General features: G+C 40.3%; 1 protein-coding gene across 5 annotated transcripts in view; it reads right to left on the bottom strand.

The window, feature by feature from the left end:
* Positions 1–24,265, bottom strand: part of ptprfa (protein tyrosine phosphatase receptor type Fa) — a 276,413-nt gene that overhangs the window by 91,197 nt on the left and 160,951 nt on the right. For 4 of the 5 annotated variants that reach the window (XM_034584044.1, XM_034584041.1, XM_034584043.1 and 1 more), the window contains exons 5-10: positions 21,830–22,018; positions 17,094–17,111; positions 15,009–15,119; positions 10,245–10,256; positions 3,809–4,078; positions 1,404–1,985 (exon numbers count right to left, since the gene is read on the bottom strand). In XM_034584044.1, the coding sequence (XP_034439935.1) occupies positions 1,404–1,985; positions 3,809–4,078; positions 10,245–10,256; positions 15,009–15,119; positions 17,094–17,111; positions 21,830–22,018 (1,182 nt within the window). The remainder of the gene's footprint in view (positions 1–1,403; positions 1,986–3,808; positions 4,079–10,244; positions 10,257–15,008; positions 15,120–17,093; positions 17,112–21,829; positions 22,019–24,265) is intronic. The other variant, XM_034584045.1, reaches the window with a different exon arrangement.

Here is a 24,265-nt window from a genome sequence, read left to right as displayed (position 1 = left end):
ATAACCTTTGTTAGAATTGTTCTGCAGGTAGGCCTATTAGATGTGATCACTGTCACTTGCTTTTAATTTCATTTTACTTCATGAACTTTGGATTACAAACACACCAAAGGGCAGCTTTAAAAGTTTTTAACTGTGTGACTCATCAGGGTTAAACCCCTAAACTCACGTGCTGATGCACATAACTGAAAAATGCAAAAAAACATATATACTTGAAAGCAGAATATAAACATTATGAAGATTTTCTTTGCAAAAATGTGATTAAAAGTTTGTCAGAAGTTTGCTAACCTAAATTACGCTAAATGAAGGATCATACATATACATTTACAACAGATGAAACAAGGGAGCATATACCAACGTCATCAAAGAAGCGAAAATGCGACAAGTTGAAGCAAAATGAGACATATGATGACAGAAACAAGAATAAACACTGGTAGTGCCTCCAAGATGTAAATCTCTGATGAGAGACAAAGGGTTTCAGACCAACAGCAATGTTTCCAGTTTTCTGCTGAATAGGTAATATACCATACCAATATAAATTTAATTTATTGTTTGGTAAATTTGGCAATTATGCCCCAAAACTAGAATGTTTGTAGGTTGAGCCCATGTTATGTAACTGTGATGAATCCAACAGCTGCCTATAAGGCTTAATGCTAAACAACTAATACATAATACACTGACTCTCATCAAAAGATGCCCAGGAGAGGGATTACATTTTCTTTTCTATAAATTGAGGTATTGGTTAATCTTTCCTTTATTGTTATGTTGAGTTTTATTTACTTGCTTATTTAAAATGTTTTTCGTCATATATTTGTGTTCAGCCTCAACAGAATGGGCTGAGCATTAAAGATAGCACCCCCATTGATTGACTTCCAGTTATTGGAATCTATAAGACTATGCATGATCAGCCCACCCAGGTAAATTGTTGCAACATTTTTCACAAAGTTGAAAACTACATTTGTAGGTTTATTCCTGTAACATACTATCCCTATATAGTATTCATATAATCTACACACTGAACCTTTAATAAAATTGTGTGGTTGTACCATTTACTTTCAGACCTATGTAGTCCAAGACCTTCCTTTCAAACAAAATAGGTGCAGCTGTTTGGGCTATACCAGAGTTTAGTGTTTTCTATAAAGGACCTTACTGACTGGGTAAAAACATCAGGGGTTGTTTTAACCAAACCAAAACGTTTAAGTGTTAAAATGATTGAACATTCATCAGCTAGACACAGACATGACTTCAACTTAGAACTAATGTAGCTCTGTTGTAATTAGGCAACTGGCAAGTTGTGTTTTAAATTCTGCTGTTGCCACAAAGGGATACAGCAAACACCTGACCCAGTAGTATGATGCTGAAAATACACTTTGACTGTAACATCTTCAGAATTTGCTTGTTCTCACCTCCCTGCTGGGTCTTGATCTGCAGAACATCAGAGGGAGGTCCGTCTCCCACTGAGGTAAAGCCCAGTACTCTCAGGCTGTATGTGATATCTGTGGTCAGGCCTGAGATGGTGGTGAGCTGGTTGTTATCTGTGTTGTGTTTCTGCCAGGCGCTTAGTGGGGTATTGTGCGTGGAGCTGTAGTAGACCCTGTAGCCCCGTATTTGGCCGTTGGGCTCCTCTGGAGGTTCCCACTGAACCAGCATGGTGCTGGAACTCAGCATGCGCGCCTGGACGTGAAGAGGAGGGGATGAGGGTGCTTGCTCACTTGTACGAGTGTCCACAATACCACTGGGAGGCCCCCGGCCGACGTTGTTGACAGCCATTACGCGAAATTCATATTCGGAAAAGGGGCTGAGGCCGCCGATGCTGTATCGGGTGGTGGCTACTCCATCTACTTCCTGGAAGCCGTTTTCAGACAGTTTGGGGCGGTACTGAATTACATAGTAGGACACCGATTCAGGATTACCAGAGTCCCAGGTCAGGGTGACACTGGTTGCTGTAGTTTCGGTCACAATGAGGGAGGCAGGTGGCTTTGGCAGAGCTGTTAAAGAGCAGAGACAGATGAGAGAGTCAGACAAGTGTCAGTCTTCTTCCTTTTTCATCTCTCTGACATAAAGGTCTTCAGTACAGACATGTGAACCTGGCATTTAGGATGATTATACAATTTCACAGTGCACTGATAGTGATGCACTGTTTATCAAATGAGTACATGTCACTGTCTGGACTTTAATGTCAGTTGAATAATGATCTTCTTTATTGATTGCTGTTGACGCAGCTTGGGATATTTTGCCACCTTTCCTCATACTATCTTTTATCTCACCCTTCTTCTCTTTTCGATTTATATAATAACTTAACATGTTAGGATGCTTGGATTGTGTTCACAGCAATCGTATCCATCAATCAATCAGACAAACTTTATTTGTATAGCCCATATTCACAAATTACAATTTGTCTCAACGAGGTGCAACATCCTCTGTACTAAGAAAAATGTTTAAAAAAAAAAAATTCTAACAAAAAACATAGAAACCTCAGAGAGAGCCACATGTGAGGTATCTCTCTCCTAGAACGGACAGAAATGCAATAGATGCCGCATGTAGCTGAACACATCAATAAAATTACAATATTTACAACATTGATTAGAAGAAACAGTTTTTAGCATAATGGAAGGTGTATCAATGTTTAAAGTATTTATACATAAGAAAATGTCAGATAGACATGAAGGGAGCAGCAATGAGAATTGAAATGGAGGAGTTATTGCCAGTTATGGTAGAATATGTGAGTAGGCATATTGTATATCATGCAGCTGCCACCACGATCAGGATCCATTAGTTTTACATTTAAAAATGTAAATTATAACATGAAAGAGGTGGTAAGTTCACACTAAGACAACTTAGAGAATCAATAGTGTAGACAACAAGGGGAACTAAAACATCTGATCAAATACACAGAGATATCAGAGAAACTAGAAGGGAGACTGTACTGAGTTACAGAGGATAGCCTGGATGGGACGGTGTATATAGTATCCACATGTTAAAAGGCTAATGATCATTGAGCTCACTGTGTGACTTGCTCCCATCTCCCAAGCTCTCTCTCTTTGTTATTCTCTGCATGAGCTGAAGCCCAGCATGTACAGTGTAGGCCAGCAAGTCAAGTCAGCAGCAGCCAAGTGTTGACTCAGGTTTAGCTCAGTTGATGTGTTTGTAGTAGGAAGTAGGATGTTTTCAACCTAACATAGAACAAATGTAACCTTCATCAGTGTACTATAAATGTACTTGTGTTAATTTCCATATCAGTCCACCACTGCTAGTGATCAGTCCACTACTGCTAGTGATCTAATGATGAAATAATCATAAAGAGAAATAATGCAGTTTGAAAGGAGTTTTATCGAGTATCAAGATTCTGTCAGAGCAAATCCATTTCACCTTCCATGAATGTATGACTCTTTATTCAGGAGATTTTCACACATGCACATGAATGAAAATAACTAATAATGAAGCTGAACTCTTTTTATGAGTTGATTAAGAGGGATTACTGAGGACCTAAGGCTTTGTTGTAAATGTATGTCTGCTGTGGAGCCTGAAATCCATAATTCCTTCGGCCTTATTGATTATTTATGTTTTTTAAGCGTAAGAGTAATTGATAAATTATGAAAGTTGCTGTCTTGAAACATTTTTTTCTTTCTTTTAGTAAATGGAAATACTTATCCATTATTATTATTATTATTATTATTATTATTATTGCTAATATTATTATTTTATTTTTTTACTTTAAAACAGTAAAATTATTAATATATTTAAATTCTGCAATATGAGATCACATTGTACCAGAAACACCTTACAACCCCACACCTTCACAGCTTCTCACCTTTGACGGTTATCTGGGCCGTGGTCTCAATCATGCCCAGGGAGGATATGGCCACGCAAGTGTAGTTGGCAGAATGTTGGATGTTGGTGAGCTCCAGGACATTGCGGCCAATAGGCATCTCCTCCTCTCGGGTCAGCTCCACCTCACTGGTCATCCACTTGACATAAGGCATGGGAGCGCCGACCGCCACACAGGTCAGGTTGACACTGCCTCCAGGCATTACATCATGATTGGTGGGAGGGATGGAGAAACGGGGAGGCACACGACGAACTGCAGGAGTAAAGAGAAGGAGCATGAGAGGCGAAGGGGGGATGTGGTTGCTCGACCACTGAGCTGACTCCATGTTTGACTGGCCTGACTTGTACCGGCAGCAGTGTGTGTGGACGGGTCAGGAAGAATGAGCCTGTGTAAGATCAACATTTCCCTGGTAGACCTGACTGTCCTATCATGCTCTGCTATGGAGACTGACTGTGTTTCTTCAGCTGAAAGAGTTTAAAGCAAGTTTATGGGAAGGGTTTCTTTTCAACTTGTTTCAGTTGAGATCTGCAGTCTTATGTCCTACATGTCATATTAGCGAATGCCAATAATGTTAGTCTGTTAGTTGCTGTTCAGTATTTGATGTGTACAGAAATCTATAAGGTTTCTCAAAGGAGAGCTTTGATTTAATTCCAGTTTGTCTGGTTGCTTTCACAGTTTTATCTATAGTTTTATACATTTTCTATTCATTTAAATTCTATTTTTAAGGATCAATGTAAACTATTATCAATGAACATCATGTCTAAATTATAAATGGACTAGACCATATTATTAGAGCGCTTTTTCAGTCTAATCGACCACTCAAAGCACTTTACAGTTCAAGTCACATTCACACACACGCTCATACATTATTGGCACAGCCGTTGGGCAATTTGGAGTTCAATGTCTTGACGAAGGACACTTAGGAATGGAGACTAAAGGACTCAGGGATTAAACCACCCACCTTCAGGTTAGTGAAGAGCCACTCTGACAACAGCACACACAATGTTCAGTGTTCAGTGTGACTCTGCTAATTGATTCTGATAATGAGCTAATAAGCATGAAAGACCTAATATGAATATTATTATATTCATCTTACTAATAAATCATTAAGAAGTTAAAATACTGTGTTATACTATGAATTGACAGTTTTAAACCAAATTAATAAATTGTGTTTGCAATCTGTGTCATTAGCACCTGATATATTATCTCTGTCAAGAAGGTTGTGTGTCCACCTGTGTCTGTTTGTTTGTTCATTTGTTAGCAGGATTACAAAAGAGGTACTGAAGTACTGACATTACACACACTGACTGTACGAGTCATTTAATGATATGAGTGAAGATTCACTGTGATGACACAGAGGTTGGAGGTGATGTTTTTGATGATATGTTGGTTTTTCACCTTGTTACATTTTGTCTCCATTATCAACACTCCCATTCCTCTGCAGTCTACATGTAGTCACTTTGATGTGGGGGAGGGGATCATCAGCTACATGTGTAAGCTCTGTAGCTAGATGGTTACCTCTATGTAAACAACAAACCTTAAGGTTGAGCTTGTTATCACTGGCCGGGCCTGTCCCCTAAGTGTGTTGCTGAATCATCTCAAACTCTATTTGGGATTGTTTACACTCCTCTGCTGTTGTAACTCTCTGTGTAAAAATGAATTTGTTCAAGGGGAAACTGTCGGAACATTGTGCTATCTGTACGGTTCATTGTTTCTCATCCCTCTCTGTGACAGCAGTCTTTATGTCCTGCCTTCAAGTGTGGCCATTCAGAACAGATATCAGCTTCCCTGCATTAAGAGCTGTTTTAAGCCCACTTAATAAAATTAGTTTGAAAAACACTCTGAATAATAAATACCTCTTACAGGAACTCTTTGCTAAAGTGTGGGACACAACGATTAGTTTGGCTCGTCCCCTCAGAGCCCTATGATGTCGATAAAGCATTACCTCACATCATGCCAGCTCTGTTACTGGATATTACCGTGAAATAAGGCTGGGCCGTGCTCACTTATAAAAGTGGCAAATTGGGAGCCGTTGCCTGAGGCACGTTACTTGATTTCTATGGAGAATCTGGGCTTTCCTGCAAGGAAGAATGCACCTGCAGCCAACTGTGCAGACAGTCAAGGGCATTTCCATCACATCCTGCAGCTGAGGCACCAAGTGGGCTGGAGAGAATACTGAAGGATTCTGCCCTTAGCGTGGGGGTTGACTTCCTAATTATCTTATATCTCTGAATTAGTGCAACAGCACTGTGTGAGCATTAAGCATGCAGATGGCTGTGTTGCATAAGGGAAGTCCTCGCTTTCTTGACTTAGCAGAGCACAGGCAAGTCAATCTGACTAACAAAGTGTGATTTAAGCAGTGGTAGATTGGGAGTCTGAGGAGTTTTCACTGTGGATCAGGGGCTTTTCTAGGCTCTTGTCTTGGTTTAACTAAAGAAGAGCAGGGTTACACATACAGTCACTCTATCTTTCAGTGTAGGAAATGTGAGAAGTGATGATACTGGATTCATGCATGGGGAAGTAGCACTGGCAGTATGTGGAGTATGTTTGGCAGAACAATGGCTGACAACAATTTGTGAGTTTCGAAGGGCATGCGCGGGCTGAATGTTACTGTAGTAGGGGAGAAGAGACTGGGTCTTTGTGGCTGCTGCTCATGCAGGAATAGCACTGTCTAATGGCAAGGGCAACTGCAGGCTCTAAAACAGAGATGCTGGCAGAAATAAGTCCCAATGTAGCTGTTGTGCTGGTGAACATGATGTAGAAAAAGAGGAGAGAAGAAAAGGCTTAGGACTGAGAGTGGATGATATGCCAGAGGAGGAAAGGGAAAAGTTGTAGTGGTGGTGGTGGGGGAGTTCAATCAGGGGAAATGTTTTTTCTTTAGCCATTTACAGGGTCCCTACAATGCTGTGGAAACGTTTTTGTGCTAGTTTATTTTAATTACTAATTTAAAATCCTTCAAAAATGATCACAGCTCTGTTGATGCAGGGGCTGTGTTAGTCAGTGGAGAGCTTAACATGACTTGTAATGTTTTGTGGTCTGAATGTGTCTGACGCACAATTTTGTGTGGAGTGAATTGCAGTATTGGATGTAAAGCTCTATGTATGTAAAGATAATGTATGTAATGTAAAAATGGATTATCATTAAAGTATCCTCTGTTCATATTTGAACATGTGAACCTGGAGCTAACTTGAATGATTATTTGTTAATGTCCATGTAACTATGGGAAGTAAACAGCATTACACAGAAAACGGTAAACCCTAGGTAGCCTGAGGTGGAGCTCCAGTCCTGTGGTAATGATCAAGGTAACTTGCCTATCTCCACATCTGTCACTGCCATCAGTCCCAGGGAAAAAGTTAAAAAGTAAAAAAATCTAAATGTATTCATGTTTTCTGAATGGGACATTTTAGGAACTCCTGACATCATCCCTTTGTTCAGGTGGTGAAATGTATTCTCTTCTTTTTTTGTGTGTGTGAAAGTTAGACATTCAGTTTGATTCATGTCAGGTCAAACTGAGGTGCCTGCTGGTTGGTAATTGGAACAGTTAAGGTCTCAGATGTGCTGGCAAGTACTGAGGGGAACATCATCTTCTTCAATGGATCAATTAGAAACAATTGAGTTACCCATGGACATGGAGAATGCTCATGATGCGATGACAATAGTTTACAGAGTCAGAGGTTATGAGTGATGTTATCTTATATTTGCCACTGTTTGACTTGACTGAACTTGTTGCTCAGTTACCATAAGGACATTTGGCAGTAAAAGCTGGCAGCTGACAGAATACAGACAGACTCATATCTTTATTGACATGCCAGAAAGGGATTAGGAGGGCTATAGGGAAGGAAGGCTGAGTGAAGAAGATTTGCAAGGCCAAGTTCTAAAAAAGAAAAAGTTGTGGGGGAAGCTGTGATGGGTTGGAATGTAAAGGTTTGTATTTTCTGCTTGGGATGCCATGCATCAGCAGCAAAGGTGGAGAGGTGACAGCATGCTCCCATCAAGATCCATGGACAAGGATTCAAAAAGTGCTTTGAATGGCATCTCAAGTTGAAATAACGTTTTTTTGTTCAACTGGACTAAAACTGCAGCTTCCTATCTAAATATAATTTATTTTAACTCTACAGAAACAAGTCAGACTTTTTCTCATGACACCATAGGTCAAACTTTCCCACAACCAGTGTAGATTCTGGATGAAAGCTACACACAGAACTTTCTTTCTATTTGTAATTCACTGTGTAAATTCATGTTAAGTATATTTAACAGTATTTGCTTCAAATGTTCTTCCTAAATTGAACACCTTTGTGTACCAGGTGTTTAAGCTGGGACCAAGGACAAAGGTTGTAGAACATCAAGGATCAGATACTTGGTCAAAGTAGTAGTAGTGCTGAGCAATACATGATTCCTCAGAAGTTATGTATTGCTCAGGGTATAGAATTTATATTTATCTCATTTTCTTTGTCTTTCTCCTCTGGTATTTTACTATCATTGCTTCTTTAGTTCTCAAGTCTTCCATTATTCCAGCTTAATCAAAGCCCCTTTATCTGCCATTACCATTAAACACAAATGGCTTGTTAGAGTTAACAAGAATATAGGAAATTCAAGTCAAGTATTGTTACTGAAATTTGAAATAATGTTTAAGACCCTATCACCCATGAAGCATTCCTCTGTGTTCCCTGCCACAGACAAAAAGCCACAAAAGTACTGTCTCTGGAGAATAAAATGCGATCTACAAGCTGTACCTGAAGTCTGCTTATTGATTGATAGCCACATGTCAAACACAAACACTTCAGCTAGGGCTGTAGTACTCTCAAATGGTAGCTCCCACCCCCTCAATTTCTGAGCTCCTCTACATTCTCCTACTAATGAATAAGCCGGAAGAGTCCCAGAAAAAAGCTGTAAACATGTTTGAGGCTATTTTGTTCTCTTGGAGAGTGAGGTTTTCGAGCAGATACAGACAAGAGGAGAGCATGGTAAAATCAGTGTGAGCTCAGAGCCTGCTGCTCAGTGTAATGATGGTCAGATAGCAGATGAGAGCTGAGACGAGCCATGCTTTGGAATTTGCTCGGACAATAATAACATGATCAGCATGCTGGAGTGGACATCATGGGACTGACACAGTGCAAAATTTTGTGAAGTGAGCACAAACTCTGGACTTATTATGTAAAGCTCCTGTTCATTCACAAAGAAAGGTGTGAGGTGTGTAACAACAACACGCACTGGACACATGATTATCATTTCTGTGTCTTTAATTAAAATTAGGTTATGTTATAGGAAACAGTGCAAGACCCTACAAATAATTACACAATCTAAAAAGCCTGTCAGAGGTGTGAATCAAAGCTTAACAAAACACTGGACCATAGTAACTGAATTCATGGATCCAGAATCTGAAAGAGGATTTTATCAGACAACCAGGTCAGGTGGTCTCCCCAACATGAAGACTTGTCTAACCTGAGGTCAACACCGTACTTATCTGTCCTTGTGTTTGTAAAATGTCAAGCACTATCACAGCTAATTCTTTTACTTACTAATTAGCAGTTGTGTAAGTATAATGCTAAGGCTACTGTTTTCAGGGATGTGAGACACCGGTTTGAGACACCGGTGGCAGGGAAACACCAGCCTGTCGGTGTCTGGGGTTGTTCCTGTGAGAGCTCTGTTAATTAACTGGTAATATATGACTCTATAATGTTAAAAACATAATCATTTAAACATTGTGGCACGGTGATCTACCACACATGAATATATACATGAAAGCAAATGCAGGCAGTAGGTTATATGATATATCATTAGATGTTGTTTAACAATGTACATTACAATGTTGATGCCAAGTGCATCTGTTGTCTTTGATTTCCTGTTGACATTAATAATAATGCAAAGTAAAGGTTAATGGTCCATTCCTGTGAGTTCAACCTGATCAACTTCAACTCCTAAGACCATTGATGTAAATCTAACTGTAGTCGTAGAAAAGCATATTGCCTGTGTGGAAAATAAAAAGAAATTGGACCAGAACCCTGCAGATGTCAAAGGACTTCACTCCCTTTGCACTCTTTGACTTTTGCTTACTCTTTGATTAAACAAAAAAGAAACTGTCATACCATGCTGTTTAAGTGTTGTATATCTTTTATGTAATCCCATCCAGGTTGGGACATGTATATGAGACATGTAATGCACATTATTGGCATTTAAGAGATGCTCATTTCACAAAATCTTAGAGGAGCAGGCTGCATGAAGCAATATGTGATGTTGTGCAAGACAGCATACAGTGTGGGGAAGGATGCAGTTGGGGGAGCAAAGGAGTTGCACTGTGGGGTTGGGGCCCTGAGAAAGAGGCCGGGACGGGCCTGAGGCGCCCAGCGAGATGCTGGCGCAGCACGGCTCCAGTCTGCCAGGCCTTGGTGTTAGGAGAGAAAAGAGTGAAAAAACCAACCTTCCCGTTGATCTGAGTGGTGAGATTTGGATTGTGTTTTTGGATGGCGGGGTGCAATGGTGATGGAGGGATTCAAGATAAAGTGAAAAAGAAAAAAACAAACAACAGTAGGGGCAAAATAATAGTGAGAGGAAGAAGACAAGGAGAAACAGAGAGAGTAAAACAGGCAAATATCTGCTTATCCATTAACGTGTGAAAAAATCCCAGTGGAGACAATAGCCTGTGCAGAGCAGTGACACACACACACATCAACCAGTGACGTGCAAAGTCATCAAACACACAAAGCAAAAGGCCTTGAAGGACACACTTTCCAGTGTATTCAGTCAGCCCTTACAAATAAACACACAGAAGCAGAGGCGGACAGGCACTTACACACCCCTTCACTGTGGCTGTCCTTAACTTTTTTGCAGTGTTTGAAAAGGAGGCTTGCTGTCAACCAGATTTCATTAAGCACACAATACATAGAGTGTGTTACTGGCCATATTTATCCTCCCCATTGACTCTGGCCAACTATGTACATATATATGTATTTAGTGTTGTGATTTGCTACAATGCACATATATACTGCTGATTAAGTGACTCTTTTGAAGGCTATTCGTGAAAATATAATCTGCAATAGGCAGAATGATTTACGATATAATCAATTTAGAGCCAATAACAAAAAAAATGTCAATACCTGACTTTGCTAAGTACAAACACATTTATCTACTAACACAAATCTTTCTCCGTGTACCACAGCTTCACACTTGTCTGTGTAAGATAATGTTTAAACTGCAGTGGGTACTTTGGCAGCGCCTCTGATTCAAGCAAGGAGCAGACCAGAGTGGACCTTATACCTACAATGAATCTGCTTGGCCTAGTTTGACTTAAAATTCTGTTACGGGTGCCTTTGATTAATTCAAGGGCTGAAGAGTATTAGTCTGGCCTGTAGTTTTGGTTTCGTCTTAATTTTGTTTTTGGATTAGTGTGATGCAAGTTTGATGGGTTTTTAAAAAAAAAGAAAAGTTAGCCATGTTACAGTACTTCCTGGCTAACCTGGAATTATTAACCAAGGTACCATGGTCATAATTAATGACACAGTATCTCTTTGCTGTACTGTGGAAGTAACTTGTACGCAGCATTGTGCACTGGCAACAAAGTTAGCCATGACAGCAAGAACACATACACATTTCATATTCACATGTTCAGAAAGATGTGTGTTGTGTCCCCATCTGTTACAACTGTGAGATGGTGTTGGAGGCTCCAGAAAAGCTGGTACATGGATCTTGAGTTCGTTTTTTTTCTTTATAGCTCAGACGCCAGAGTCTTGTATTGGGCTACTTTATACAACCTTCACAAACACATCTGCTCACAAAAGCAAACTAAAAATACACTCTCACATGATCAACAGACAAGGAACAAAGACAGCAGAGCACATGAAACAATAAGAAACAGCTGCCTTCATGTGTGGTTCAAAGGATAAGCATTTGAGAGATGAACAGAAACATATATGATATATGAGTGGAAGAAGGGAAACATGAGAAAATAAAAACCATAGAGAGAAATATAGAAAGAAAGCTACACAGAGATGAAAATGGAAACATAAGCTATCAGCATAGCTGGAAATGTTAAAGGTTAAAGCACAGACAGGAACTTTGAACAGAGAGCTAGAAACAAGTTATGTACTTCATTATTTCACATTGTTGGCTGCGGCTCTGTAGCTTTACTGGGGGAAACTTCTCGTGAACGATACACAATATTGATTTTTGTCAACACTTTTCAAGAACAAGTCAGCCTTGGGAATATCTTTAAATCAATGTATTTTTTGAGAGATTCTTGAAAAGTGTTTTATTTGGCAATCTTTTTTATCTCAGGTATGTTCGCTCTGTCATCTGCTTATACATATTGATACTGTATGTATCTCCATGACACACACACATACGCACACACACACACACACATACACACACAGGCCTCTTTGCCAGGAGGACTCCATTATTTCTCCGTTATTTCTTTTTACTTCACATATATTATAAATTACAATGTGTCCCACGGGTTTGAATTATATGGCTGCTGTGGAGGCTGTCAGTCTGCTACAGTCTTGCTCTGGTACTGGGATGAAGAAACATATGAGAATGACTTTGCAGCGTTCATCATGGATGGCAGATTTGCCGATTTGTCATTTTATTAGACGGGAAAAAAAACACACTTCTTGATTTTACAAAATGCATTCTAAAATAAGCTGAAGGGCAGTAAAGCTAATGCAGCTTCAGAGTGGCTGCGGGGTCTCAAAGGGCCCGTCTGTATACAACTATATATCTCTCTCTTCTCAGATTCAGGAGGACAGTGCACGTATGGTGCTTGACTAAATGATTCAATTAATATTACATGGTTGTTTGTGTCTTCCACAGCACCTTTCTAACACCATCAACTGTATGCATCACTGACCTGTGTGTGTTTGTGTATTAACACAATGCACACATCTTGTGGTGTGTGGGGCAGGAACAGGAAATAATCCACAGGATTAACATTATTTTATGTTCAACAATAGAATACATTCTTAAACCACTGTTTGTCCTTTCTTTTTTCAATTGACATTGCTCTTTTAAGGTATTGTATCATGGAAAATATGGAGTTTGAGTATTCTATTAGGATATACTTTAAATTGTATTAATTCTTAAACCATTATGATATTTCAAATGATTTAAGGCTAAGTTTAAGGGACATACACTGTGATGGCCCTGCCTGACTGTTGAGATGTGGGTGTGGTGGACAGTTACTGTGTTTTCCTATGTGTCCTTGAAGGTACCAGAGGAGCGCAGTGGTGACAGCCAGCCTATTCAGAGCACCTGGGCTGGCTTTGCACTCGGGTCTCTATCTCTCATTTGGACTCATCCCGGCCAGTGTTTGCACCCTTTGCTTTTGTTTGACCTTTGTTATGCTTTCGCTCCACAACACCTTACACCTCACTATGCTCACACACTCACATTGACATTACTGATGTTACTGACGTACACACTCCACCTTTATCGTTACTTCTTGGTTGTTTAATTTATAATAAATACTTGAAACTACCGTCATCCGTTGTGTCCATCTCCGTATTTGTCATGAGCTGGGAGCCGGGCCATGGCCACTAACAACATCATATACTATCAGTTTTAGCATTAAAAGAGTAATGGAACTAGCTTTAATAGTGTGGCAAATCAGTGCCTAGAGATTTTTGACACCAGGTCCACATCGGCCAGCTGTCCGGATTAATGCGAAAATGTTGAAAATTCTAGAGACCTTTGTAAAAGGGAATTAAAGATTATGCAGTAACTGGATTTAGCATGCAGAAGCTTTGACATTATTTTCTTAACGAAAACAACATCAAAGAGCATATTCAACAGAAACCTCAAATGAACATTGGACTGAAGCTGTAATGAATCACCCCTTTGCTTGGAAAATTGCCCTTGAGAACCTGATACTGGTTGAGGCTAATTGAGTTGTTTGTAGGCATCATACAAAATCAATGTGTAAAATATGAATTGCATTCTCTAAAATGTAAACGACAAAGAGAGAGAATCTTGTGCATTCCTGCAATGAGCTCTGCGAGTGAGTGCTCATTCAGCACAGCCAGGCGCATCATTGAGGCCAGACGGAGTCCAACTTTTTGTGAGGTTCGCAATTACTAGTCAATGAAAACATAGGGCCCTATTTTTTGGTGTGCAAAAACTGCACTGTGCAAAAAACAGTGTACAAGGAGCGTGTCTGTCCATATTTAGTATTTTGGTGACAGGATACACAGATAGTTTACAGATTTACCTTGTGACAGCCCCCCTCTCTTCCTCCCCTTTCTCCATCTCTGAGTCTGTCCTCACCACAATGAAACTACTCTGTTGCGTGGTGCGCACTCTCCTTAAAGGGAAGGATAAGGGAAATATAAAACCACCACCGCCACTAACACACCCAGTAACATCTCAATCTCTCCCTGGGTCCAGATGCGCCAGGTACATCCTGTCACCAAAATACCAAATGCGCACAGTCACACTCTGCCGACTGGACATTTAACTGTAATAGGGCCCTATGTTTTCATTGACTACAAATTGGAAACGGCACCTCCTGTCACCAAAATGCGCACAGTCACCTTCCCTGAGCCAGGGCACATGACAGTCGGTCCATAAGCCCATTGGAGAGGCAATTCATGTGATAAAGTGAAACGTTTCATCTCTCATCAAAGAGGCCTTGTTAGTTCAGTTCACCAGGTCTTGTTAGTAAAGAACATATTTACAATATTTATCTTGTTTCCACAGCTAAATAGCTGGTGCGGGTCTCTAAATTGGAGAAAATAAGTCCTTTGAGTAGGTGATGGGTGGATGAGTCAAGCGGATTCGGATGTCGTAGGCCGATCCGCGCATCTCTACCCAAAACAAAGAGCAGAACCGCAGTCAACATCTTGTTCACCCGTGATGAGTCCAAACAGCCCCCGACACACTAACACTGTCCACCCACCATGGGGCTAAGCAGGTCAAGCAAATAAAAAAAAAGACAGTGGAGCAAAGTGCATAAATCATCCGCCCAGAGAAAAAGATGAGACAGACAGGGAGACCAGGAGTGTGAGAGCAGAGAATAGACAGGTATCAGCAGGTTTGATTTTCACCGAGCTTAATCCAGGGAGCCAGGTTCCTTATTAGCAGTGGGGTGCAGAGTATCGCTGCAGTGAGGTTGACGAGGGAGGCCTTACTGCTGGAGGTGATGACCTGAATGGCAGCAGGGAGGGTTGGCTAGTGTCAAGATGGATCTTACCTCGAACATAAAGGTTAGCTGGAGCAGAGTAGCGAGTCCCAGCGCTGTTGACTGCCACACACTCGTACTTGCCCTGGTCTGCCTCCTCACTGTTCTCAATCTGAAGTGCTCCTGGGGAAGGAGGTCAAAATTTCACTATTTCGGTCTGCACCACAAACATTCATACAATACCTCAGAAATGGTGATAGAGAAACATAAACCTGCAATCTTTTCAGTGCAGACAAGAAACCAGGACCCATGTTTCTTTTCTCTACATCTTCACTATATCGAATCATTATAGCTTAAGACCAGGACATCTTAGGCTTGGTGAGGATAGATAGATGATAGATAGACTGAGTCATTCAGCCACTGATCATATCCTGAGGCTCGTAATTATCTACCATAGAAAATGTATATTTCTGGTTCTTTTGCATGTAAATCAAAAGACCTTCCCATACAGGTGGTCGGTTCGTGATCACAGTCCACTGTGTAGCACCCAGTAACATTAGGACTAGTGTCTCATGGTGGTCTCAACACTGTGGTCTCATTGGCTCTTCTAATGTGACAAGAGAGTCACAGCCAACAGTTTCAGAGAAACATGGGGTACTCTACATCCAAATTTAGCTGCACAATCTTAAAAACTGTGATTAGTCATAGCCTTTAGTATCACAGTTTGGCTAAACCTGTGTTTTTTTTCATTGAACAGAAGCTTTCTTTTGTAACCTAACCTCCAGTTGTGACTCTGATAAAAGCACAGAATAATTCCTAATGTACAGTGAAGTTGTGGCATGGAGATTTCATTACGGGGAAAGAAGAAAACATGAGTTGTAACTTACCTGAAACCACAATTTACATCCACATGTAAAATAAACTTGTCAAATAAATGTCATACAACTTTCAAGCAATTACACAAACATAAAAAATGCAGGTGTCAGTAGAGAGATTAAATTTAAGATATAAAGTATTAAAGTATCTGAAGCAGTAATGCAGTATTATATATTGACTCTGAATATGACATACATCATGCAGTTTTGCAGTGGACAATAAGAAATGTTAAACATGTACATATTTCAGAATACAATCCTGAAATGCAATATGGGATGGGTTTATAACACAATGTTAAGTGCTAGTAGTTGAAATAATGCTTGTGTGTCGTCACATTCCTTGTGAACACTCTGGGATGCATTCTGCCTGAGATGTTGTTAACCCCCACCCCCTCCTCACACACATACACATGCTCACATACAGTGCATGTAGGTAAACCAGCAGATGGTAGACCAGTCCTCACACTGTTGCTGAAGTGTGCAGCAGACACTAAATTTCTTTCTTCATCTTTTCCCATTTTGTGTTGATTGTCTATTTCACTGCATTTTCAGCAATTATGAGGCCTTTAAGGAGAAAATGCTTCTTTCTCTCCAGAGAAATGCAAATGGATGGTGATAGACATTAGCACTGAAAAAGGTTGATCATTGCCGCCAGAGAAAGTTTGAGTTATTTACAGATGGAGACTATGATGCCCTAAACAATATGTTATATCCAAAACGTCCTCTGCCCTTAAGCTGTTGAGCCTTCAGTAAGATGCATGCACTTCCTCTCTGTGCTGCTTCAAGCATGCAGACAGAGGTCTAACTTATACACAATAATGACCCATTGTTAGCAGTCTACAAAACTATTAGTGAACTGAATATGCTCAGAGAAAGGTTTTAGTATAGAGTGCTACATTCTACAGTTTATCTGACCTACACAGGACCTTTATTTTTGATTTGATTGTCATTCCTTATAGTATTCCTTTGGCAGACCACTGCTGCCTGTTGATCAGCTGTAACATCAACGGGTGAATTTTCAAATAAACTATTTATATTTTAAACATCCTCACAAGCAAGTGTGCACCCCTCTTTTCCTTTCTCCTCCAAGGGTTAGTTCACAGTATTGAAAAAAGTCAAGGCAGAGGAAGTGCTGGAACGGGCCCAAGGGCCAAAAGGCCAAAGGGCTGGAAATGAGGACACAGCGTGGTGACAGGAGGAGGACAGAGGCGATGGAGAACAGGGAGTGGTGAGGAGGAGAGAAGGATATGTAGACATTTTTAGTTGTACCCAGCATTCTTACCTCTGATTGGTGTACCACCTGGTGAGGTAATTTGAATGCAAATAAGATTAGAGATAATCATTAGTATAGAGAGAAAGATACAGAAAAAATAAATCAGAGAAAGACAAGAATGGCAGGAAAGCAGAGAGGGAAATGTATTCTCACCCTGTTTATAAACTCATCTGTAAATATATAACACATTATGTGATGTCAAAGCATTAGCTGAGAGAGGTAAATTATTACTTTCAACCTAAAGCAATGACAACAAATGAGAATGTGTTGATTTTCCTTCATAAACATTGCGTTATTTCCCCCACAAGCTGTTTAATACAATAAATCACATCACATCCATCATTTGTGCATCCGGTTATTTACTGTCACATGATGCTTATTTGTATTACGCACGTAGCTGTTTGCGCCACAGAGCTAATATCATGTTTTGATCATAAAGCTCTTTATTCCCCACACCTGACAACACCTGACTATCAAGCACCTGAGCCCTATTTCCCCAACCATAGGCCTGTTTGGGTTCTAACTCAAATATCTTGTTGTGTCCTTCATCCTGCCATAACAATACACGAAAGAAAGCTAGGGATGTTGACATATAGACCAGATCAACAGGACCATACTAAAGCACTGAAGGAAACAAACTGCCTTCTCTCCCTCTGGTGTATTTCAACAAAACTAATGCCTTTCAATGCACTGTGATGTTGCTGCCACACTGCTGGAGGACTATTAAGCTCCAAATGAGCGATTTGTATAGGCATAATCATATTATATGGGTCATCTAATGATGTGGCCCCATTTTCCCTGCAGACTACCCTGGGCTTGAAGAAAAATATTTCAATCAATACTGCACTTGCAATTTTAATCATATATATTTTGTTGAAAGTTGAAATTATAAAATAGTTTTAAAAAGTTAAGATTGGACCAAGATTGATCACAAATGTCTAAAATAGCTGCTTATTGTGGGGGTCTGTCTACCCTGTGTCTAACTTAAAAGTAAATCTTGACAGCCTCATTGTTTGGCACTTTATTGTAATGATGACCAACTGCTACCTTTGGTGAGTGTGTATGTGCATATTTCACTGCTTAGTCTGTAGTTCAATTTCACTACCTGAATCCTAGAGAATCCTGATCAACATCCCTATCACCTAGAATAACATTTACAAACAATTAAAATGCGTAGAAACAGCTCCTGAGCATTGTGAGTATTGTATTCAGAGCTGTCCTCCTAACTGACAAAAACAAAAATCAACCTTGCAGCTGTATCATAAGGCTATTTTTATATTATGTCAGACTGTATATATAGATTTTTTTATTTTATTTTGATTATACAGAATGGTAAAAAACACTTTGGGAATCAAGTGCATTGATGGAAGGTAATGTGAACACCACTCTTAGCTACAGTTAAGCACATTAACTGCTGAACCAAAAGGAATTTCTCCTTCACCACCTAAACATTTCCCTTTTTACAACTCGTCAGCCACTACTTTAAAATTGCGTTGATGTAATTGATTTAAACATTTTACTCAAATCACAATTCAATCAATGGTTCATCCCTGGTACTATTCATTCCAGTAAGACAGTAGGAGCATTTCTTTCTTTAATCTTGCATTTCCCTGATGTAAGTGATCATTACTCTGGCCACTGAGACATGGTTAGCCAAGGGAAGAGCAAGGGATGGTTACTATACAGATGCCAGTGATCTGGATAATAAACCATGCTGCTCTTGAGTCAAGAGGAAGACAAAGACCGGTCAGATAGGTGGTAAGACATGGCAGAAGGGGGTGGCCTTAGAAGCTGTGTGTCCCTTGGGGCCTGATGAAGGGGACATCAGCAGCTTTCAGAGGGCTAGGCAGTACTGGGACCTGCCATGACTTTCCTTCACAGCTGCCAGTGAGCCAGATGAAATCTACGCCACTTAAGCATGGAATCAGGGTGTCATGACAGATTTCAAGGTTCATTGTGAAAAATAATAGGACTTTATTATATTTTCACAATGTCTGGATTGGAAGGATGTTTTTCTGTAGTAGGGTCGATCAAAACAGGATGTAGCAGTGGATCTGCAGTCTTTAGATTTCACATAGGAACATCATATGCCCTTCTCACACCAGTTGAGTGACTGGAAATGCACAAGTTGCATCCAGTGCTTGTCTTGTTTGCTATTTCCAAAAAATTATTATGAAATCAAAACACCTAACACCAAACCTCATCAACTGATTATTGATTCCATACATTACAATCTGTTCTCTTTCCAATGGGTAGTAGAACTAAGCATGTTACAAGATATGTTTTCCATGGTTCCTGGTGGAACTGACAAGTTACAGTTTATGTGCATATGTTCCTAAACTCAACGAAGATTTAAATATTTTTGCTTAATGTGACTAGATTATTTAGTTTTGATTAAAAATAATAATTAAAAGTCAGAATAGCTCTTTCTTTGCTGGTTTGATTTTGACCAATTTTATGCAACTGCCTCTGTGACTTGTCCTGCTGTCAATGATTTAAATATGTATTTATTGCTGTTATTGGACATCTGTTGGCTGCCTCAGGGACTTGAAGTCTTAATCATTGTTTACCACAGAGAAGCTTTGCCCTGACACACTAATCGTGGGGATCTTCTCTCCCAGTCCCCTTTGACGATCAGATCCTGGAAACAGGAGCCACTGTGCTTGTTGGTCAAGTATCTCACGAGTCAGTGAATGAGTCAGTGGGTCAGTATCACCTCACTCCTTGATGGAAACTATTTGGTTGCACTTATTGACAGACAAAGTGGAGTTTCAGGGCTCTAAAGGAAAGCAAAGGTCTTAAATTGAAACATTTTCACTAATTCATGATTAATGTAAATCATTCTATTGAAACAAATACATTGAACTGACAAACAACTTTATATTTCACTTGTTAGTACAGGATGACTCATGTCTTTTTATAAAGGGAAGTCACAATCTGTGCTTGGCTGCTAGGGGACTGTACATGATGACCATGAAGGCAATGGGAGCCAAATCGAAACAAGTTGCCATGGTGTTCGGTTTATAATACATGGCATATTTGGCCTGCCTGTTAGCTTTTTCCTGTGCCTGTGCTGAGAGGAGAGCAACCACAGGAGGGCCATCTGCCTTGTAAGGGGAAATCAGATTCATATTGGCAATGGACAGCCATTCCAGATTTGTGTAGGTGCTTGAGGTTTTTAGGCAAAAAGCAAACATTTCTATTTTCTCACTGACAGTGAGAGAAAGGGTAGCTGACAGGTTGTATGGAGAGCAGTTATTCAGCCAGCAGCAATCCAGCTCTGCTTTGTGGAGAAAGATGCCCTCTCTGCTCCTCAGGCCACCACCTCACTGAGCAGTTCCGCATGGCTGCCTGTGCTTTAATATTCCATTGTCTGTGCTGTCTTAAGCACTGATGACATGCCAATTTCCCCACACAGATGCTGCTCAGCTAAAACTATGTGGAAAAATCACTTAATAAGCTCACTATCTTAATGAAAATTAGGTAGATCAACTTTCAGATCATTCAGAATATATTTTTGATGAAAGGAATACCCCTCCACAAATGAATGTATGGTCTCATTTAGAGCTATAAAATAGATTATTCAACTGGTTTTAAATATGTTATGGGAATGATATTTACATGTTCTTTGCTATGTTGGCCTTTTTACAGAAATGCATACATATGTAATAAAATATAGCTCCTTGAAAACATATCCTCAGACAGGATAAAGTACAGACATGTGAAAGATTAAAGGAAAAACTGGCAAAAAAAAATCGTAGTAAAGTGTTGGGCCACCAAAAGCTGCTAGAACCAATTGCTGCACATAAGAATTATCAATTACTGTAACCGTGACCAGACAAGGGTGCTGCCATCTTGCACTGGTGAGCCAGAGTCTGTGCAGTGGTGATCAGGAAATGGAGCTGCAGTATCAAGATCCTAAAGATACAACCATCTGGCCAATCACTGGTCAATATCAGCTGTCAATCACTATATTAAGCACCTAATTAAAAGCAAATGGAGCTTGATTTTTTGCTTGGTTACTACTACTAACATGGAGGGGGCGGGGGTTCTCATCTTTACTACAGCCAGGTACCAGGGGACACTCCTAATGTTTTGGCTTCACTTATAGGAGCTGTCATATCATCAACCTTTATAGTCTATGGACTGTATAGTCTATGGAACTCTACTTAACTCGTCCCTCATAATTATTCCCAATTATTCCTTCAGTTGATGTTTTTATGGTGGTTCCCTTAAATTTCCAGTCACCAGTCACAGGACTCACCCGCTCAGTACCCCTGGGGCTGGGTACATTTTGAAATGTTTTAATAGTAATGCTGATAGACCTAATTTTCAAAAGTAATAAGCTTTGAAATGTAAATAATTAGTTGATTAATTCATCAATAAAAACTTACTTTAAAGCAATGTCATAATCAGTAAGTAATTTATCAAGGTGTTAATGATTTTCTGGTTCCAACTTTTAAAATGTGACAATTTGCTGCTTCTATTTTATATCATGTACATTAAATGTTTTTTTTCTCCATTAAAACTTAACCTAACTAGATGTTTGATTTAATAATCAACAGCTTTTGTTATTAGAAAGTATGAACCATTTTTATTACATATCAAAAATGCGTTGAAGTTTGACACCCAGCCAAAGTTACTGTAAATATGAAAGACCGAGCAAGTCTTGCATAGTGTTACAACATCAAACCCAACATCTGAAGTGTTGAACACAAACCTGTGTGTAAAGATGATTGCTTTACCTGAACGCAGCTGTTTAATGCGTCCATTGCTGCTGCTGATGTCTACAGGTAGAAAGTCTTTGAACCAGTAGATCTCTGGGTCAGGGTTACCACTGGCTGCACACAGCATCGTAGCAGTACGCGTTCTCTCCACAACCTTAAGCTGGGGCCCCATGTCTATGGTGGGGAAACCATGAGGGATCTGGTCCTCTGTGACAAAGACACAAATAAACAGAGATTGTTATCACGACAGCTGGACGTGATTAGGAGATGATGGCATTTAAGAGCTTGTTCTCCCAATGGAATCCTATCACAGCCAAACCCAGCTGTAATTTAAATGTTGCTGGGCCAAAGCGTGACTAATCCCTCAATGGATTTTGTCGTCATGGATCTGTGTGAACGAGAGCAGGGGCAATGCAATTTCACCCCGAGTGAAATGTATTCTCACAGTGAAAAGCCTCAACCATCCTCACATAATCTAAATCGTTTACGGTGGTTAGTGTCAGTCTTGCCAAATTATGGATGAAACATAATCAAATCCTGTGCTGAAAATCTCATCCCACACCCCTGTTAATGCTGCTGAGAACACACAGAGAGTACCACTGCTCCAACCCTTTCATACACTAAACACAATGCATTTGTAACTGTCCAGTAAATACCAGGGTCAATGGGTGTTTTCATGTTGATGACAACACCTCAATATGTGGCATTTACATGTGTAGAGGATTCACATGTTAGGCATATTGTCTCCCTGTACTGTTCAGCATCAGACACTGGCCTCATCCCAAACTTGTCCCTTTAAAACCACGATACTCATTACGAAGGGACAATTTAACGGAACCCTCCAAGGAGGGTATAAATGTAAACAGAAGTAAACAGTGCAACACTTGTTTTGAGAAGTCTTATTTAGACCTCTAAGTTTATTAAATTTTTGCATTTTGGGGTACAGCATCAGCGCAGTCTTCTTCGCCGCCTGCTTCTGGAGCACCTCCAGTCGCCGTCTGTTCTTCGCTACCTGCTCCCAGTAGGTGGCCAGTAACTCCTCCGCCACTCGTACCAGCGCCATGTCCTCCTGTTGGTCCGCATCTCTGGCTGCGTGGAGCCCAACGTTTGGTGCCAGTGTGGCAGTTGACCATGCCACGGGGCTCTCCCACACACAGCCTGAGACAAAGGTGTCGCTTTGCAGCATATTTTATTAATCTAAACAGTAAACACAAATTCAAAAGTCAAACTTAAACTTCCTGAGCTTTGCAGCTCAGTTTCTGTCACTCATGTCTCTGTCTCTTGTGTTTGTCCTCTTTGCCTGCTGCGTGTGTTCCTCTTGACAGCTAACAGCTCTCACCTGCGCTGCTTGATCCTCTGTGGTGCAGGTGAAGGTGCTCTCCCAGCCCCCTCACCTCCACATCTCCACACAAATATTTAATACATTATTAGTAGCGATATTGCTTATGATAAGCACACCATACAAGTGCACTATATTTGATGTGCGTGTATTTCTCCACTACAACCATCTGCATTATTTTCACACCTGATTTACTGAGGCAGAGAATTTTACATAACAGTAACCTGTCTCCCTCCTCATCTGCACAGATTTACATGTAATGCATATGCAGTAAGGAGAAAGGTAGACTTTGGCCTGGTGTGTTTGTTTCATGAACACAGCACATGTGTTTGCAACTGAACACTGTCATTGCTGATGTGATCCTTGCAGAGCAGCAGATGATATGACAAGATGACAGTTTGGGAAAGGAGTTTATCATCTAGTCACAAAGGAGACTGAAACTTTCTAACTAATACTTAGTAATGGCTGTAATGATTACATGTCTACAAGGCCATCATTTGCCTCTGACAGAACCATGGGGAATTCTGAGCAAAATGGCACCTTATATTTAAGTTTGTCCACACTGAAACAATCCCTCGGCAGACCGACATCAGTGTGTTCCAAAAATGTAAATACATTTCACAAATTTAAATGTATAGTGGTGCATCATAATAATTAATATAATTAAGACTTGTTTGTCATAAGCTGTTTCCAGACATGTCCCCTGGAGGATCTCCAGAGAATTGAGTTCAGAGTTTCTCTGCAGTTTGCCTGTCACACATGCACAACATAGCGGGAGGTTCTCTGCACATCCACACACAGGTTCACAACAGCAACAAATTCTCCAGAAGATTCAGGTGACGGGTGGTGTAGCAGGCGGAGACAGGATGCAACAAATGAATTGTGCCCCAGAGATCCCACCAGTGTCGGTTCTTATCACCAAAAACTCTCTTGACATCTTCATCCATATCTTCTTTGTGCATCACTCGGCTTTTTCATCCTGAGGTTTTTTTTCATTTTTTTTTTCATTTGTGCGTCTATTGCTTGTTACAAGCGACATCAACCTATACTTACTCACTCATGGTGAATCCAGCGGGGGATCCCCTGCTGTGTTCTCAAATCAACTTCTGCGGGCT

This window comes from Hippoglossus hippoglossus, chromosome 4, assembly GCF_009819705.1.
Source record: "Hippoglossus hippoglossus isolate fHipHip1 chromosome 4, fHipHip1.pri, whole genome shotgun sequence".
Lineage (NCBI taxonomy): Eukaryota > Metazoa > Chordata > Actinopteri > Pleuronectiformes > Pleuronectidae > Hippoglossus > Hippoglossus hippoglossus.
Note: the sequence above shows the minus strand (reverse complement) of the source record. Positions and strands in the feature narration are given on the sequence as shown.